Source organism: Lepidochelys kempii, chromosome 1 (genome assembly GCF_965140265.1).
Source record: "Lepidochelys kempii isolate rLepKem1 chromosome 1, rLepKem1.hap2, whole genome shotgun sequence".
NCBI classification, from domain to species: Eukaryota; Metazoa; Chordata; order Testudines; family Cheloniidae; genus Lepidochelys; species Lepidochelys kempii.
The window spans coordinates 142992202-143011354 of NC_133256.1; the positions used below are offsets into that span (position 1 = coordinate 142992202).

A 19153-nucleotide genomic window follows, 5' to 3' on the forward strand; every position below is an offset into this window, starting at 1 on the left:
CGTAGAACTCTTATTATCTAGGAGGAAGAAGTACTTGACAGTCAAAAGCAAGAAAATCTAGAACTGCATTATTACCTTGTTGTGGGAAGGATTCACTTACTACTATAAGTGTCTCAAGGTTTAACTTATCCTTTTGTATTTAAATACTATAGTGCACACTGAGTTATATTCGGTTATCCAATATTTGGAGATAGCTGTTAGCATCTAGGCATAGTTTGGTATGTGAAAGACAATGAGTCAGATTGGATTTTCATTCTAATTCAGAATGTTCATGTCTGATCATATTAAATTTAGTTCTGTGAAGTGTTGTTTCACTTTTAAATGTTCTATTCTGCAGTCCTTTTCCTTATTTAAAGTTGTAGTATTAAAAATGTGAAAGTCTCTAAAATCCACAGTTAAAACACTTCCTAGATCCCAATGAACTACAATATGAGTCATTAGAGCGATTACACTCTGTTCAATAAATATGTAGATAGGGATTTTATAATTTGTTTTATAAACACAAATAATTGACTCAGTTTCCTAAATATTTATATATATATATATATGCAGCATACTGAGGTGTAGTGCAGGTTTAACAAAAGAAAACTTTTTATGCAAAAATATGAAACATCTTCTAAATTTTTCCAGTATGCTAGATAAATACATATTTGGGGGTCTTTTAATTATATTTGTTTATTGCACACAATACTGTGTTTTGGACTGTACCTACATAAACTAGTTCCTGTCCATAAGAATTTGATGGGTTTTTTTAAAGTTTTTTTGGACTGGGCTGTATTCAGATGAACATTGGATCCATGATACAAACTATTGTCATGATACATTTTTGTATTTGCAGATTTTGGATAAAGTTGTTCAAAACTATGTTCTCATGTATGAAAACAGGTTTTCCCAAACTTTTTCAAAATGTCACTTCCACCAGCAATTGTACTGAAATTTTGGCTTTGGACAAGTTGCAAATTCTGAACTATTATACACTGGGATATTGATAGGCTGAGATAAAGTCACGTAACCCTATTGGCCTAACATAGTGAAATCTCAGCAGAGGGTAACTGTGATGCAGTAACAGATTTAGAGCAAAGTAACCTCTTTTTGAGACATTTCAATCTATTACACACACAAGAGCATGTTTCAGAGTAACAGCCATGTTAGTCTGTATTCGCAAAAGGAAAAGGAGGACTTATGGCACCTTAGAGACTAACCAATTTATTTGAGCATAAGCTTTTGTGAGCTACAGCTCACTTCATCAGGGCATGTTGACATCAGTGGAGCTATGACAATTTACACCAGCTGCTGCTCCTTAGTGCAGTATTTGGGGCTTCTTTCCTTGTGTTTCTAGGTTTGACAGCTGCACTGCTCACAATTCAAGTTGGAAAATTACATACTTTCAGATATTCCAGGGGCCACTAAAAGATTTCTGCCTTACCAGGAACTTTATGGACTCCATAGGCTTCAGCAAATGCTTATTTTGGGGAGAGGAAATACCATTTAGTGTTCTGAGTAAAAACTTATTTTTAAAAATGTGATGAAGGATATAAATTGTAACATATAAAGTAATTTTCACTTGCATTAATTTGATTCCTATAGTTATTATAACTGGAGCATTGCTGTGGGTTGAGAAAGCATCATGTGAGCTAAAGACAAAATATATTTTAAAGGCTATAATAGAACACCACAGACTGGAGATTTCTACCCAAGGTGTAATAGTTTCATTATAAACTAAGTGTGAATTACGCAGTAATGCCCTTAACCTAAAACTTTGAGTATTATTGCCTACTGTCAGTCACTCTATTCATTATAAGCCTCAATTCTAGGCAATATATAAAAAGAGATGCTAAAAAGTGTGCCTAGTAAATATCAATTTCCCTTACACTCACTCTCTTTCTTTCTGCACTATTCTGCAAAGCTAGAAATACTTCCACTGTGCATTTTGGTCTTTACAGTTTCCACTCTTAAATGATGGACCACAAGTTAACAACATAAAATGGGTGTTGACAGTTCTCAAAAATGAAATAATGTTTAATGTAACCTCCAGTTTCTCTCCTAACTTTGACCATACAATAGAAAAGCTTAAAAGGAGGGGAGCAGGACTGTCAAGCACAGAATTACAAAGAAAAAAAAATTAATCTAAATAGTAAGGGAGAAGTCTAGGTTCTCTTGCTTGATATTTAGCAGCAATGGTAAGGAGAGGGATGTTTCTTTCTTTGTGTAATGTGAAGTAGTTACAATAAACACAAGATTTCCAAATCTCAGAGGACTCTCTTGACAGTTGCTTGATAACAGCTTTTTTCACTCTATAGTTTTGACAGTTTGTGTGTGTTGCCATATCTAGTGTAAACTAAAACATCACTGTCATTCTGTTTTTCTTTTGTGTGTGGCTTCCTTTTCTTTATTTATTTTATTTTATTTTATTTTTTGCATCTTTAGGATAACAAAAAAGATGGGTTTTTCATTTGTAGACTGCAGTAAGGCAAGTTGTGGGAGATTAGCATTTGTTTGTAAGTTTTGAAAGATTCAAGTTGACAGAAGAGAACTGCTTTAATTTTTTCATGTTGCTTCTTTAAAAGTGTAAGGCAGTTGTTTTAAGTTTTCACTTACCTTTTGATATACATCAGTTTGTACGTGTGTGTCTATATGTATAATATGAAAACACAGCACATAGCTAAAATAACCTCAAATTCTCAATCATTTCACCTTATTTGAATTTTTACTTTTTTATTAATATAGAAAATCCATGGAATTGCAGCACATGTTAAGATTCTTTCTCCCCCCACTTGCCCCTATTATGTGGTTCCTTCGTCTTCCTTTTTTTTAAATTTCTTATTTTACTGATGGTTAATTTTAGAAATAGCAGGTCATTTAGAAAAGCTTAAGGAAAAAAAAAAACAGATGAATCCCTTCATTTGGTGAGGGATATTTGTCAGAAAAGGACCATAAACTGTCTCTACCACTGTACCTTGTCCACTGCAGCAACTACTCGCCTATTTTGGCTTACCACAGTTCTTAAGATGTCCCTGAATGTAAGATGACTTTTTTAACCTTTTGGGTTTTCTATAAATCTCACTAAAGTTATTTTGTCATCAAACCAAATTTGCTGTAGCACAGCAAAGCACCCAGTGTCGTCATCTGGCATGTTACAGACAAATTCCAATTACTTTTCTGCTTCATGCTATTGTTAAACAATACAAGCTAGCTGACAGTAAAATTATAAATACAGGTGTTGTCACACTACACTATAATCAGAATTTTAATTTGAATTTTCATTTGTAAAGCTTTTTTTACATGAAAATGGGAATAGAATTAGTTTTATTGACAGTAAAAAGACATTTTGAAAGCTTCCTAAATCGTTACCTGTATTTAGTAGGGAAAAAATTGTATCTGTTCATGTTAAAAAAAAAAAATTTATTATCACATATTTACTCATTATATTTAGTGGTAAATAAAACTGGGAAGATGTGTTTGACAAATGATTGACGTAACTCAGTACATTTTCACTTCATCAAAACAATAGAGAGAGATAAATATATATTTGCTTTTGTTTTGTTCTGCTATTACTAATGCAAGCTGTCGATAAAATCTTCAGGTAAATTAAATAGAGCCTGTTGAGTCTACATGCAGTGCTCAACTTTTTATTTTGCAATTTTCTCTTCTTACATAGATTCATCATCCTTCTCTCTGCCCCCTCCCTTCGCTTTGCTTGGTGGTTGGAGTGGTTCCCCCTTCTCAAGACCCTTTTTTTCCTTGAGGCATTTAGTGTCGTGTCTGCCAGATTTCAGTGATGAGCAGCGAATTGCTTTTAAAGTGGGCATTATGCCAGTTCAGCAGCACAATGGAAAACCAATCTTCCACCATTCTACTTTTGATGCTGTTATTGTAGCATTTTAGATAACTGCTGCCACAAAAAAAGATGTGCTCAATTGCTACCAGTTAGTCAAGTTAAATCCAGAGTAGCATTAAAATTACTCTGAAAACTGTTTGTCAGAGGTCATGTGTTGTCTGTGGCTACAACGTATAGGATAGATGTTTTGGTCTGGTCTGGTTTTTTTGGGGGGAGTGATTATTTGTTTTTTTGTTTTGTTTTTGTTTTTTTATTACTCTGAATGACCAGCTCTCTAAATAGCCCTTCACTACCTGTTTACTTATTGTCTTCACTTCACTGTTGAAAAAATGTGTCAAACAGAAATGTTGGAAAGTTTCTTTAAAGTGCTGGAAATAGCAGGAGAGTAAGTTGTTCAGGGTGCTACAGTTTGTAACAGTGTGAAAGCAAAAAAGGGCAGGAGGGGGGGAGAGCAAGAGCATAATTCTCTGGTTTCTGTAGCAAGATTACTGTTTTCATCTTTTTATCCTCACTTTTCAACCACCGAGTTCGCTTTTCTGTTTTTTTAATAGCACAAATGGAATTTATCTGCTATCTCACTCTCTTCTCCGTCAGCTCCCCCTCCTCTTTCCTCTGCTGGCTTTGCTTGTGAATGAAGGGACTCTTACTACTACTATAGGACAGATGACAGCTATGGATTGGGGTTGTTTCATTAGATGGCTTCTAAATCCTTTTTTTTTTTTAATACAGATTATTTACCGGTGGTGAGAATTAAAAGAACAAGAATATTTTAGTTCACTTATTTATTGCTGAGATTTTTTTAATGAGTTATAAAATATCTGAACAATCTGATTCATTTGCTCTTGTGTTACCCAATATAATAGCATTGTAATGTATCATTTGTTTATTATGCTTCTGTTCTTTTAACAAGGGAATCACTAAATTATACTATTTTAGCACACAGGACTGGGAGTTAGGGGATCAGAATTCTTTTCCTGGCTCTGCCACTGATTTCGTGTAGGAATTTGACAAGTCACGTTAGCCATAATCCATGTTTAAAGTGAGCACCCATGGCAACTGATGTTTAGAACCTTTGAGGATCAGGTAATTTATTTAGAAGTGTTCTTCAGCAAATGTTGACTATAATCTCCTTGTGGCTCTGTTTCTCTCTTTGTAAAATGGGGATATTACGAATGTCAGAAGAGTGTTGTGAGATTTAATTCACTAATATTTGTAAGGTAGCTTAAAATCCTGCGGTAGATGGCAATATGGAAATGCAAAGTGTTGTCATAATAGTTATTACTTAGGGGTTATGAAATTTCACTTTAAAGAGAACATATTCCTTTTGGCTTGGCAGAGTTCTAACTATTGCAGTTGAGATTTTGTTGTTCTCATAGCAGTTACTTAATGAATTCTCCATAGTCTTTTAATCAAGAAGCTTATTTTGGTAGTTTGGATGGGTTACATTTAGATTCTGACTTATAACAAAGTAGCATATGTAACTGGTCTGGAACACCTGCAAAGTAACTCCACTGTGAAATATTTAATGGAACTGGTTTTGGTGGTTATAGAATAGCTTATATTCAGTCCTCTCTTTTTTACCGTCTTTAAAGGTTTTTGTCTGACTTCTTTCTTAACTCCATTGATGAAAGAAAAACTAGGATCTCTGAGCAGATTGACTGAGAGATGCAAATACACAAAAGCTTAAAAAGAAAAGGAGTACTTGTGGCACCTTCGAGACTAACCAATTTATTTGAGCATAAGCTTTCGTGAGCTACAGCATCCGATGAAGTGAGCTGTAGCTCACGAAAGCGTATGCTCAAATAAATTGGTTAGTCTTGAAGGTGCCACAAGTACTCCTTTTCTTTTTGCAAATACAGACTAACACGGCTGCTACTCTGAAACCTGACAAAAGCTTAAGGAATTCTACTCCTTCAAAAAGTGGCATTTAAAGATAGCTGAGCCAAATGGCAGCAAGGGAAGATGATCTTTGGATGAGTTGTTGAGCTGATAGAACAATAAACCTTGAAACTTGGAGAACCATTACAGGCTTAGCATAACTTCTTGGGACATACCTATGACCCAGGTGCAGGTAGTTATGTCTAAATCTAAAAACAAAGTAGACCTTGTGGACTTTTTAAAACCTAGATCTTCAGTGGTATAGGACATAGAGAATCAGACATCTTGTTTCTCTGTCATATCAGAAAGCTGTATCCTAGGAACTTTTGGAATCTCTCCATACTAAAATGGCTTCCCAAGAAGAGTAGATGGAAACTTTATCCACTTAAATTAAATTCTTAGATGGACATGTGCCCAAGGCAGAACGCTGACTAGCAAACATGAAGCTCAATGAGAAGTAGAAGTCAGACCTTGTTATTGAATGAAGTGACTTTCACACAGGTACATAAAATTGCAGGAAATCAGAATAATTTAAAATATCTAAATTGTTGGCATTCCTACAGGTAGGAAAAAACATGAACTTATTGCTTTTTATGTACATTACACATACATTCCCTTCCTCTTAATATAATGGCGGGGAGAATGACCTCCCTCTGTTTTGGAATAAAATATGAAACATTGACCACGTATACATGGTTAAATGTTACATAATGCCCCACTAAAGAGCCATCTACAGAAACAATGGAGGGAGCATAATCATAGCAGCAATTTCAGCTCTTGGAGTTAATTGCTTCTGCAGTCACGAAAGAGAGGGAATTAATTTCGAATTGGAGCAATCCCTGTTTTCCCAGATATCAGTCCAGTTACACAGTTTCTGAGGAATTAACCAATGGAAATGTGGAGAGCTTCCTAAGAAGAACGTACAGGAGCTGAGATTCTGTGGCCAAGAATGTGCAAAAACAATTTTTGCTTTGGTACTGCATTTTTAGGATACAAAATCAGCCAGTCAGTTGTTTTAAAGAAAATGAGAGGAAAATGGATCAGAAACTGTTAATGATGAGGGCTTGGTGAAATAAAAGTAAGTAGTTGGACGATAGCCTCATTTTTAATAGTATCAGTTAGGAGGAAAAAAAGTTTAAATGAGGGCGAGAAGGGTTGAAACATACTCTGCATACTACATTTTTATTCCAGTTTGAAAGCTAGTGACATAGCAAATAATGACTGACTAATAAATATGACATTCGTTTTAAGTAGAAGCCAATAATTTATAAAAAGAAAAGGAGGACTTGTGACACCTTAGAGACTAACAAATTTATTTGAGCATAAGCTTTCGTGAGCTTTCCACTGAATGCATCCGATGAAGTGAGCTGTAGCTCACGAAAGCTTATGCTCAAATAGATTTGTTAGTCTCTAAGGTGCCACAAGTACTCCTTTTCTTTTTGCGAATACAGACTAACACGGCTGCTACTCTGAAACCAATAATTTATAAATCAGTAGAATCATGTTGTAATTACCTTTGAACCTTCCATTAAGAATCATGTGCACTCAGTGATCGCTCTAATAGGATTGTTTCTAGGTTTCTGAAAGTGTCTGGTTTATGAGTACGTTCAAGTCGAGGCAGCGTATGTGATCTCTAAAGGCCTGATCGATAAGACCCAGTTGTATAAATGATCATCTTTCACTCTGTCTACCTTCTCATGACAGTTGCAACCTGATAGATCACTCTTGCTCTGAGTTCCTGGGATTGATCCCTTCAAAACTAGCAACAGGGCATATTCAGTGGAGGCTTATGCCACTGGAAACAACATCTTTTTAGCCATGTGGAGCCTGTGTTTGGTGACGTTTTGAAAGTAGTACAAGAATTGTAACTTTTGCCTGCTTTGGCTACACTTCTTTTCATATGTTCACTTAATTTAAACAAATAATGTGTTGTTACATTAAAGCGAAGTTAAAATCAATGTTCAATTGAGTGCAACATTAATTGTGAGAAGCCAACAATTGAGAAGTCGGCAAGTTCCATAAGTTAATGTTTCTTCCATGACGCATCTCTGCTGCAGTAAATTTTATGTATATTTTATGGCATATGTTGAAACAGAGGTTCTCAAACTGTACCACCGCTGGCCCGTGGGGGATTTTGGGTGTATTTTCTGGATTGCTGACAGGCTAGATGATATGACTCTTCACATTTACAGCTGCTAAATAACATTGGAAGAAGCTGAAAATACATTAAATATTTTCATAATGTTAACATTTTCTAAGAACAATTCCTGTAGTTTCCACAGGAATGCTATGCAACTCTGATAAGAGGGGAATGTGGTCTTTGCAATGGTGAATGAAAAAGGTTATGTCCTTGAGACCATCTCTCTATTAAAAAATTTTCCCCACTGTGAAGAAATCTGAGAACTCTTGTTTCCTTTATTTTAATATATATAGTAGTGGATTAAGATTTTACGTTTAACTAGGGAGTCAGGAATGGAAAGCACTGCTTAAGTGTAACATGATAGAGTTAACATTGCAGAAACCTTAACTTTCAGATTTTCCTGGGTTTTGGCTGTTTAATATCTCATCAACGTTAATGCCAGTTTTGCATTTAGTTTTCCTGTTTTTTTTTTAAATTACTATGCATCATACATATATGTGTGTGGTTTAAATATTATTTATATATAGTGGTCCTGACTCACTTACACTAGGGCACCTTTACACCACTCTGGCAGTGTAAAGAGGTCTTATTGTTAGTGTGCATTACATTTAAATACCTACTTTAAATCCTCTTAATACTGCCGGAATAAATAGTGTAAATGAGAATCAGGCCCAGGAAGCACTCTAGTGTATTTATGCATGCTTATGATCACATAAACTTCTCACAAACCATAGTACAGTTTTTAAACCATTATGTAAATTGACTTTATATATCTCTGATGTGTGTCACTAAATTCATCCATTCAGTGATAATTCTAAACTAATGTATTTGAAATAGAGAAATGTGAACCGACCACATATTTTGGAATCTTTGGTTCCCATATTTAATGGTGTGGAATCTTACATATGTTGTTTAACATGTGTTTTGAAGGGAAAGACTTGTGTATATAATTCACTAGTGGCACTGCTAATCAAGTGCAATATTCACCCAAACCATCATGACAATAAAAGCTTTGTAGCAACCACACCATCAGATATTACACAGATATCTTCATTTTTCTTTCTGTTGATAAAAATAATCTCCAGAGCATGTATGCACTTCCTGTTTCAATAGAGCTATTAAATGGAATTACTCAATTTGCATAGTTTCACCCACCAGTATTTGGAATAACACAGTTAGTATACAGTTTGCTGAATGGTAGTAGAATTGTTTATCTTAACTGAATATTCCAAACTTACTATGGACTGTCATTGTTTAGGCAGGACCTGTGACTAGATCTGAGAATTAGCACACTCAACTAGCACTTGAAAATAAACTCTATCTGTGATCAAACATGAGATTAGATTCACCCTTGTTTATGCCCATTTCTGCTACACTAAAGCAGGATATAGGGGCCCTGATGGTAAGAAATCTGCCACGGACAGAGTTTGTGGTAGAGCAAAAGAGTAAAAACCTCTCTTCCACCACAGTCCAAAAAGTGGATGGTGCTGGCCAAGGGGGTTGTATGGTCAGGACAGCTGAAATATGTACTAGCTTACTATATACTTACAACAACTTCTGCACATAGAATCCCGTGGATTCTCAGATGAGAACGAAAGCTGCTCTTCTGGATGGAAATACTGCCTGCCCACCCTCCAGAATACAGTGAGCCACACCTGTGAACTTCTGCCTCCCTGCAGAATCCTGGCTGTTTCAAACCATACTGGTTGAATATGGTACTCCAGTGCCTTTATAAGTTATATGTGTAAAGAATACTTATTTGGTATCTGCATACAGATGTGGACTAGTCACCGTCTTTCCCCACTTCCTCATTTTTAAGCATATGAGCATTAAATGATGGCATTTTGGTAACCATTCACTTTCTTAAATAATTTCCTGATTTCAGATATTATATAGACTGAATTTAAATTATAGGTATGTACATAGAATACTACAGTGTTCTGAGTTCTAAAAACTGGAAATGCCGTATACAGCAACAACAAGGTAGATCAGCATGTGCCGCTTCAGTTACTGAAGTAACTTTGAGATCTGGGCCTTCATTGTGAGCCTTTATGAAAGTGTGTTTTGTGAAAGAAATTGCCTTTGTTGTTGATACTTAATAATGTTCCCAGTTTTGCTAAAAAGCCATAGCACTTTGAATTGTTTGGGGCTTTGGGGGTTATGTCATTGCATCCAGGACAGAGCTTGGCTACTTTAGGTGTACAATACTTTCGTATACTAAAATGTGTTTTAAATATATAGGTAGTTTTTTTTAAAAAACCATCAAAAAATCATTGTAATTCATAGAACATGCTGTAATATAGAGATACATGTAAAATATAATCTGTGTATTTGATTGCAGGTAACGGAGTTAAATGTGCCAGCAATTTCAAACACAGTTTGATGTTTCTTATAATAAAATATAAGGCAAAAAATTAAATATCCAATATCAATGGTTTCTAAATGGTTTTGATATTTTTTGTCCTTTCCCATGAAGAGTAATTTATTTCCCTTTTTAAAGTGTGGGCAGAGTGATTACTAGCGCACTGTAATGTGATTGTGTTGCATTGATAAAATAAAAATTGTCCTTTATCTGTGTCCTGATCATGTTCAATTTACAGGCTGGCTTCTCTGCCACCTCTTCACTGCTTTGAGTATTCCAGTTCTCCTCCCTTCCTGCTCTGAGAGCGCACAGAACTGTTTGAAATCCACTGGTACAATTGTCAAATCAATTATTCATTCTCTGCAATTATACTCGCACAAAGAACATTTTGCTGGTCTGAATGATGATTAAATTAACAGCTATTCCAGCTGCCTGATAACATCTAATAGAATATTCATAAGCCCAAAATGGAATGAATTATCTCCATTAACTTCATCATGCTCACTTAATTACATGCTTGTTATTGTATTTACACCTTGTTAGATACCGCTGAAGCTGATCCAGTGGCTGGCCAGGAGTTGGAGGCGTCTGTCACGGGGCAGTCGGAGCGCGTTCTGTAGGAAATGCTATTTATTTTAAATGCTCCGCCTGCTGGGAGCCAAGGTTAGTCAGCGGCACTGAGCTGAATTGGGAACCGGGGTGTAAAAAGAAATAATGTGCTTCTGACAGGCTCTGTGGCTTTTAAGTTGCTCTCGTTCAGCCACTTCACAAAAAATTATTTTATTCCATCTTTCAGTGATGATGACATGATTGCTTTTGGGTAATCATTTACCATTCTGATTTTATTTTTTGAAGTAAATTGTCTGAAGTAATAGGTTCTTGGAATTACAGCGTGTCTTGCTTTTTTCTTAGAACTTTATTTAAGCTTGTCTTCCAGCATTTAACCCGAGTCCCCTCTTCCGTTTGATCTTCTAACTTTATTTATACAACAGTGCTTAATGATCCTGCACAATGGTTTTTTTCACACACAAAAATAAATAAAATAAAATAAATCTGTCCAGTATGGTTGACGGTACTTTTATACCCTCAGCAAGGGGGCTGCATGTGCAATTTCCTTCAGAGATGACAAATACAAACATCCTTATAGCCCAACCCTAATAGAATCGCTTCATCCAGTTGAAAGACATTTTCTGATCACTTTCAAGGTGACCCTCTCCTGAAACATGGTAAAGGACATGGTATTTTATGTTTGATACCAGTGTAAAGCAACGCCTTTTCCTCCTCCTTCGTGTCTCCACCACCTTTATAAATGGTCAAGCTTCCTCACAGTTAGGCCCTGCCAATGTCAGCAGTGACTCTGTTCCGCAGTGCCAGCCTACTGCAGAAAAATAGGCTCCCTGTGTTTGTTTGAATCTGAACCAGACCAATAGTGAATGGAATTATAATCAAACTTCTAAATACTGAGAAGATGGATGTAGTAGAGCACTTGAGCGGAGCCACAATATTTTATTCAGTTTGATAGCTATGGGTCTTTATATCAACACACAAGCTGCAGATAATTATTTTTAAGCAAAATTGATACTGGTTACTGGACTAACAGAATAATGAAGATGGACTTTTAGGACACCTTACAGCTCTTATTTTGTTTTGTTTTGTTTGTTTGTTACTGGTAAGAGAAGACCTTTGAGAACTTAAGTATTTTATATTTTCCCATTATAAGAATATTAGAATAGTATTAGAATTATTTTAATTTATAATTTATTAGGCTCATATTAACACCCAAAATGTAAAAAGTGCATTCCAAGCACAGAGCAAGGCAGCCCCATATGTTGTTTAGCAGGTGGTATACCAGTGGTAGAAGTTGGGGAGGGCTCTGAGCACCATTTGGTCCAAAAAACAAACTCTCTGCCCTGTGAAATCATTTGTGGCTGAGACCTAGTTGATCTGTGTGTACAAACTAAGAAACTGATGTCACCAATGGATATCTAAGAAGAACACCACCACGTAGGCTTAGTAATCTGTGGCTTTTCACAGCTGCTTGCTATTTTTTATTAGAAACAAAAAAGCAAAGATTTTGTCAAGTAATATCTTTTTTTCTTTAGTATGTTTCTGTTTTGCAGTGACATTGTAGAAATGGCAAAGCTAAGGTTAACTATGGGGATGGGGTGCTGTGTATTAGAAAGGGGGGAATGCAATTAAAAAATGACTCACATTACCTGATTTCATAATTGACAGAATATTTATTTAACTTGCAGTAAATTGACACACCTCTAGACAGAGACAATTATGACTGACTGTATAACATCTGACAGAACCAATTATGACTGACTGTTGTTTGCTACCTTTGCACAGAAATAAATGAAACATAGATATTTGCAACAGAGACTACTACCTGTGTGCCTAAGCTTGCTATAATTAAAATATAACCACTAGTAGGTGATATAAAAATGTTTCAGATTTAGTATATTTTTTTGTTCAGGTAAAAGTATTAGATGTTACATTGTACATGTGTGTTCTACTGAATCCTTAACACATGTACATGACAGGATATGGATTTTTGTTTGCTTTTAGATCATCCAACAATCTGAAATTTTGTTCATGGAACTAGATTTTCTCACACACAAAGTACACATATGTATGTGTGTATGGTGTTATTAGCCGACAAACTCTCACTCTGATTATCCTGTCAGAGTCCAGTTGTCCAGTCAGCAGATGTAAAGCCCAGACACCTTTCACCGTACTGCAGACGAGAACAAAAGTGCTTGGTTTCTAATATAAGGTTCTCTGTGCGTCATTTTTTATAGGAGTGAAGGTAAAGGGTGGCAAGTGGAAATATTTAACAATACGTTGAGACATTTCCATCTTTGCTTCATCCATCAACACAACTGTGTGGGGTAGATAAGTTTCAGAGACCTCTTCAAAAAGCAGAGCATTCTTCACTGAGTTAAAAAGAAGAGTGGAGGGGGAAGAGGAGGAACACATGGGAAGTTTAATAAGAACTTATAGTGTGCATCAGTAAAAGATCATTCTGTATTATGAGGAATGGGGCAGTTGTTTTCTCCCTACACGTTTGGCAAAGGGGTTTGGTTCTGAAATATTTATCAAGAATAATTACATTACTTTAGGAAGTATGATATCTGAGTTTTGTTTTGAAAGATCAAAATTGCATCTTAATTTCTATTTTTAAAATCTATTTTAAAAACTTTAAATTTCTTCCCTTATTTTTATATGAAATACTGATGCTTTTTGTACATTATATTCATTTATATTAATTTTTTGCATATATTAACAATTGTAAATGAAAACTTGCCATTTGTATGGACATTATGTAAAAAAAGTGATAGTATTAGGTAATAAACTATTTTCATACTTGTGCCTGAGTGTTGAAAAGCAATTCCATTTGACGTTTATAGCTTTGTTCTCAGAGGGCCTTAGGTTCGTTATTGATTAAATTCTCATTTAGGAAGAAAATGTGAGCTTTTATATGCATCTTTAAGTTGGATGGTATGGTAACTTGAAAGTATTGACTGACTGAGTGATATACGATGGTCACAGTTGTCTTTTACTAAGAGGAGCACAGAGTGATGCTGGTTGTCATTCTTACTCTGCTGTGTGGCAGCGTAAATAGTCCCCTTTCTAACCAACCTGGTGGGAAAAGTCAATATCCCATCAGCAGAGGAGGTAAACACATCAGGAGCTGTGTCCTCTCTCATCTTCCTGTGCACTGTATTACTACAGTTCTTTAAATCTGTTCTTCCCGGTCATCAGATGCACTTGTGTCATTCAAATGCATAGTATTGCTGTACTGCAGATAGATAGAACTGCAGTCTGAATTTAGTGGTATAACATTGTATTTTATAATTAAGACTTAAGATTATCCTCCCACTAATTTAATGCAGCCACTTTTATTTCTCCTTTCCCATTCCACCTTTCCCTTCTGCCTAAAAAAAAAAAATTCCATCTACCAATCTTTTTAAAGTAATTAATGTAAATTTTCAGAAGGGTTACAGTGAACAATGAATGTTTAGATCTAGTGAACAAAACCTAGAAACTCTGCTAGTGGAATGGCTTGAGACAGATTTTGAGTGATGCGTGTGTCTGGTTTTTTTGTTTTTTTTTTTGTTCTTCACTTCAGCATTGCTTTATTGTTTCAGTTTAGTTGTTCTTTTCCTGATTAATGTGTCTTCCTGCTCTTTCCATATGTAGCAGCTGTTTCTGTACATTGATACACTTCTGTATACACTTTGTATTCATTGTATACACTTTCTGTACATTGAGACTTCACCTTGGTCTCTCCTGGGCTCTGGGAATCTTTAAAACTATTTTACCCTAATTTTGAACTTCAAGTTTAGACACTTCATGATACAGTTGTTGGTACAGTAAGCACAAGTTTCCTCAGTTTTGCCAGGACATGAGCAGTTGCAAATAATATCCTTTAATATCTCTTACGCTGTATCAATATATGAACTGCTTAGTGTCTTGAGGATTATGGTTAGTTTAATTTTTGTTTGACAATACACTGAATCCTGTAGTAACTCAGTATATCTTTTCACAGTTATGTTTAATTAGACCCAAGATTTAAAGTGTTTTCAGGTTAATTACATGTGTTTTATGATATAGTGACTCAAATCTGATTAAAGTACAGAATCTTTAATCTGGTTTTTCATTCTCTTTAGGCTGAATTTTAAGTTATCTTTTACCAGTAGAAAAAAGTAATTTGATTATTGACTGAATAGTGGCAAATAGTAATTCAGATATGTTATACTCAAGTAGACTCCATATGTTGATGACTTCGGACCTGATCCTGCAAACACTTATAAGTGTGTGTGAAGGTGGGCACATAAATTCTCACATACTTAAAATTAAATGTAATCCTTTGGGGACCAAATGCTTGCTGATTAGAGTTGTTTGTAAAGTACCTAAAATGTGATGTACACTTTTAATCTTGTTTAACTATCATAATTTTAAAATAAAAGAAATTTTGCATTAAGACTGGCTTCAGTGGAAGTTCCTGAGTAAATAAATGTGAAAAGCTAAGCGTATGAATTGAGGAATCAACAATAATACCTGAAGCTAGGTATATTGTATCAAATTAGTAGGTAGTGATCTTACCTTGAAAAATCTTGCTAAGGTCAAAGATGTTTTATAATATGTTTATAAAATTCCAGATTTGTGATTATTTTCCCCCAATACTTTCTATCCCTCCTATCTAATGTTTTTCTCCCAGGTCCTCATACATTAGATGGGTCCTTCTTCTCTCCCATGGATATAGGACACAAGCTAGATCAATGGGAAGTGTTCATCTCTCCACCTTAATTTTTTTGCCTAACCCTACATGGGTGGACTGGAAAAGTCACAGAGTCCCAAAAAACATGTGGCTCTCATTGATCCTGGGAAATGCTCACTATCCTAAAGATTTATGTTATTCTAACAAACCACACAAAGTGTAGTACTGGCTAGTTAAGAAAGAATTGTTATTCTTACGGTTTTTTACATGCAATATGTACTGTGGGGCATTTTTGTAATATAAATAAAGTAATGAAATGCTTCAGTCTCTGCTCAGAGGACAGCAAAGAATGAGACAGGTTGTAGCAGGTCAAGAATAATGTGCAATAGGAAAACACTGTGGGATGCTTGCAGGATACATGCTTATGCTATGCCAAAATGGCTTGTGAGCTGCTTCAAGAGATTGCATATCTCCCTGTGCCATACTGTCACCGTTTTGATCGGCAGAGAGGCTTCAGCTGGAGCTCCCCCAGTATAAAAGAGGGAGGAACCCTCAACTTTGGAACCACTTCCTGCATGTCCACTAGTCCTAAACTGTCTGAATCAGTTGACCTTCCAGGTGCACTATGAGGTCTATCTATTTACCTGGGCTTATAAAGAGAGAGGGGCTTGATTGGAACCTGTTTGGAAAGAGGAGCATTGTTGGACTTGATCTTTACCACGTGTTTTATTGTTGGCATGTGGAATATCTGCTAATTTTAGTCTTAGTTGGATTTTGTTTGTCATTTTGATAAGGCACTCACAGACAAAGATAAGAGAGCTTGTTTGTTTTTTCTATATTGTTATAAAACTAAATTTAAAAAAGAAAGTGGCTTTGCCACTGAATTCATGAAGTGTTTAAAAAAACAAATATTGTGTGTTTTGTCAGAGATATCGTGCCAACCGAATACTTTGAAATGGCCTATTCATTGGTACATCAAGAGAATCTTATGTCTTCCGCATAAGGCCTATTAGCTAAGACAATAGGCTCATCTTACTTACGTGTTAGGGTAGGAAGTTGCGGTCATGGGGAGTTCCTCCTTTGTTAATAGTGTGCACTTAATGCCTTTCTTCAAAGATCTTGAAGTGCATTACAATGATAGATAAGTATTAATATTCCCATTTTTCAAATGAGGAGACCTGGGAACAGAGAGGTAGACCTGCCCAAAAGTATTTCAGTGATCCAGTGATACAGATAGGAATAAGAACAAAGGATGAAATTATGGTGCCATTGAAGTCAATGGCAAAAAAATCCATTGACTTCACTGGGGCCAGAATTTCATGCTGGGTCTCCAGATGCCTAATCCCTTTTTTTTCAACCACTAGACATGCTGCCTACTCTGTGATAAGTTTCATGATCGCACTTTTTTTTAATAATCATTTGTCAATGACAACACACTCCTGGTTTTCTCTGATGTTGTGTCTAATCAACCCCCACTTTCTCCCTCCACTTGGGCAGCATTTCTGGCCAAGCAGCACTTCATGTCAGTTACTGACAGGAGGTGCTGCACCAGTTCAGTTGCAGTGTGACAGATGGTCTGACTAATTCCTTGTTGAACTAGATTCAGTGTCTTTGTGAGTTACAATTTTGACATCCCTCCTAAACTTGTGGGTAAAGGCATTGTTGGAAAAGGTAAGTGGGGCGTGAGAGCACAGCAAAAGTCTGAAGCTATTGCAGTAAAATTTGTTTTGTGTCTCCAGCAGCAGTTAATCACATCTTACTTTAAAAGATTGATGAAAAAGTGTTTCTCTTTTTGATCTTTTAATCCCTCTCTTTTGTTTTTAGACATCATGAAGAGGAAGCTGACCATAAATGAGACAGAAGTTTACAGAAAGTTGAAGAACACAGTAGACAAATTTCTGTCCATGAGTGGCTATTCTGAAGTAAACCTCAGCAAACTCTTTCAGACCTTCAGTATAGTAAAATCTGTGGGAGATCCCAGTAATGAAAGACAATGATTAAGTGAAAATGGTAGAAGAGAGGTTTGTTTATCCTTCAAAAACAATAATCTTTTTTCTCCTCTGGCTTTCCCATTTTAAACAATAATACTCTGATTTCAACATACATAAAAGACAGATGTGTTTTAATCATCTTGGTTTCTCAGTGGAGAAAAAAATAAGTAAAGATAAAAACAGAATATAGTGATTTACTGGACCACCTGAGTAGCTGATTTTGTGTGTGTGTGTGTGTATATGTGTGTGTTTGTGTATATATATATATAGTGTTGTATCTAGACCTATGAGGGAAAAGGGGGTGGGGGAATTGCTGCTTTAATTGAATAATTCCCAGTGAGAGTTGCTGGAATGTAAGTGATCCTAGACTTTGCTCCAGGGTATTTAGTAGAGGTGCTCTCAGGAAGAGAGGTTAGTAGAGGTCTCAGTAGGAGCACTAATGTTTTGCCTTTTCATAGTTTATCTACTTTCCTATCGTAAACATACCAATTAAAAACAATACTAAACCTAAAAGCCTCCTAATACCTTCTTCTGAAGGGGACTTTACTTTTAAGATTTATATATAAAGGTATTAAACAAGGGATGGCAGTTTTATAACCTGTAGTTACCAAAAACAGAGAACTATATTTTTTCTGTTTTAGATGTACTTTCTTTGTATTTACACATAAGTAATGTCTTGCTATTCTAAAGAAATAAATATGCAGTCAGCTTACCAGATACATATACCAAGCACATAGATATCTAACTTTATTCCACACAAAAATCAGATGATATAAACAGTCAATGACAAAAATGTGGGTACAACGAAGTGTAGCCAAAAAAATTAAAGTTGGTGTTTTGTGATGAAAGTGATTATGGCCATACTGAAGTTTTAATGGTTTTATAAGCAGATCTTATTTACTGTTTACTGCCAGTAAAATGACAAACAGAAATGACAAGAAATTATAATAAAAATGCTTGGTTCTTTTGTGCAGGAGGAGGAAAAAATTAAGGTTGTTTGTACTTTTCAATAAGTATTACATTCTGTGTTAGGTTTACAGTGTCATGTATTTGTTAATTCAAGACTTTAAAATGCTTTTAAAGATATGTAACAGTATAAAATTGAAAGTTTCATACTGCTTGAAGGAAAAAAATAAAGTTTTCTAGTGAAAGAGAATTTGACTGGATCCATTGTATATATTGGACACAACAGGGGGAGTGTCCCAGAGCCTTACTGAGCCTGAACATCTACCTGCAACCTTAGCCCCACAGCCCAAATCAGCTGACACTGGCCAGCAGCGGCCATTTTATTGTAGTGTAGACTTATCCTTTGAGTCCATTCCTCTAAGTTTACAGTACAATTTACAGAGATATATGCATCTCTGCTTTTAAAAGGTCAGTTTGGTTCAATGAAAACTAAGAAAAAAGCTTGAAGCTAGAAAATAGTGAGAGTACCAGCACAAACCCGCTAGATATCAAAGGGGATTGTGTGTGATTGAGTGTACATGTTTATATCATATTTGTTTATAAAATTTCACCGGAGAGTGCTCTGGGGTAACACTGTTATGTAGATATTGATGTTGTGTATGTCTAAGTATACATTAGCTTTCTCATACATGGGGCTAACTCCTGCAAGTTTTACTCCACAAGTAGTCCTAATAAATTAAATGAGTGTGTGCTTATCAACAGTTACCAGTTTGGGGTCAGTGTTAGCCCAGACATCTGGATGCATCAAGCA

At 35.6% G+C, this 19153-nt stretch overlaps 1 protein-coding gene across 4 annotated transcripts in view; it reads left to right on the top strand.

Moving 5' to 3' along the window:
• The window catches only part of POLA1 (DNA polymerase alpha 1, catalytic subunit), a 351814-nt gene extending 333797 nt beyond the window's left edge, over positions 1–18017 (top strand). For 3 of the 4 annotated variants that reach the window (XM_073357730.1, XM_073357757.1, XM_073357741.1), the window contains one exon: positions 17270–18017. In XM_073357730.1, coding sequence (XP_073213831.1) covers positions 17270–17442 — 173 coding nt within the window. In that variant the 3' untranslated portion in view covers positions 17443–18017. Of the gene's footprint in view, positions 1–10761; positions 10882–17269 lie in introns of all 4 variants that reach the window. The other variant, XM_073357749.1, reaches the window with a different exon arrangement.
• Positions 18018–19153: the final 1136 nt, after the last annotated feature.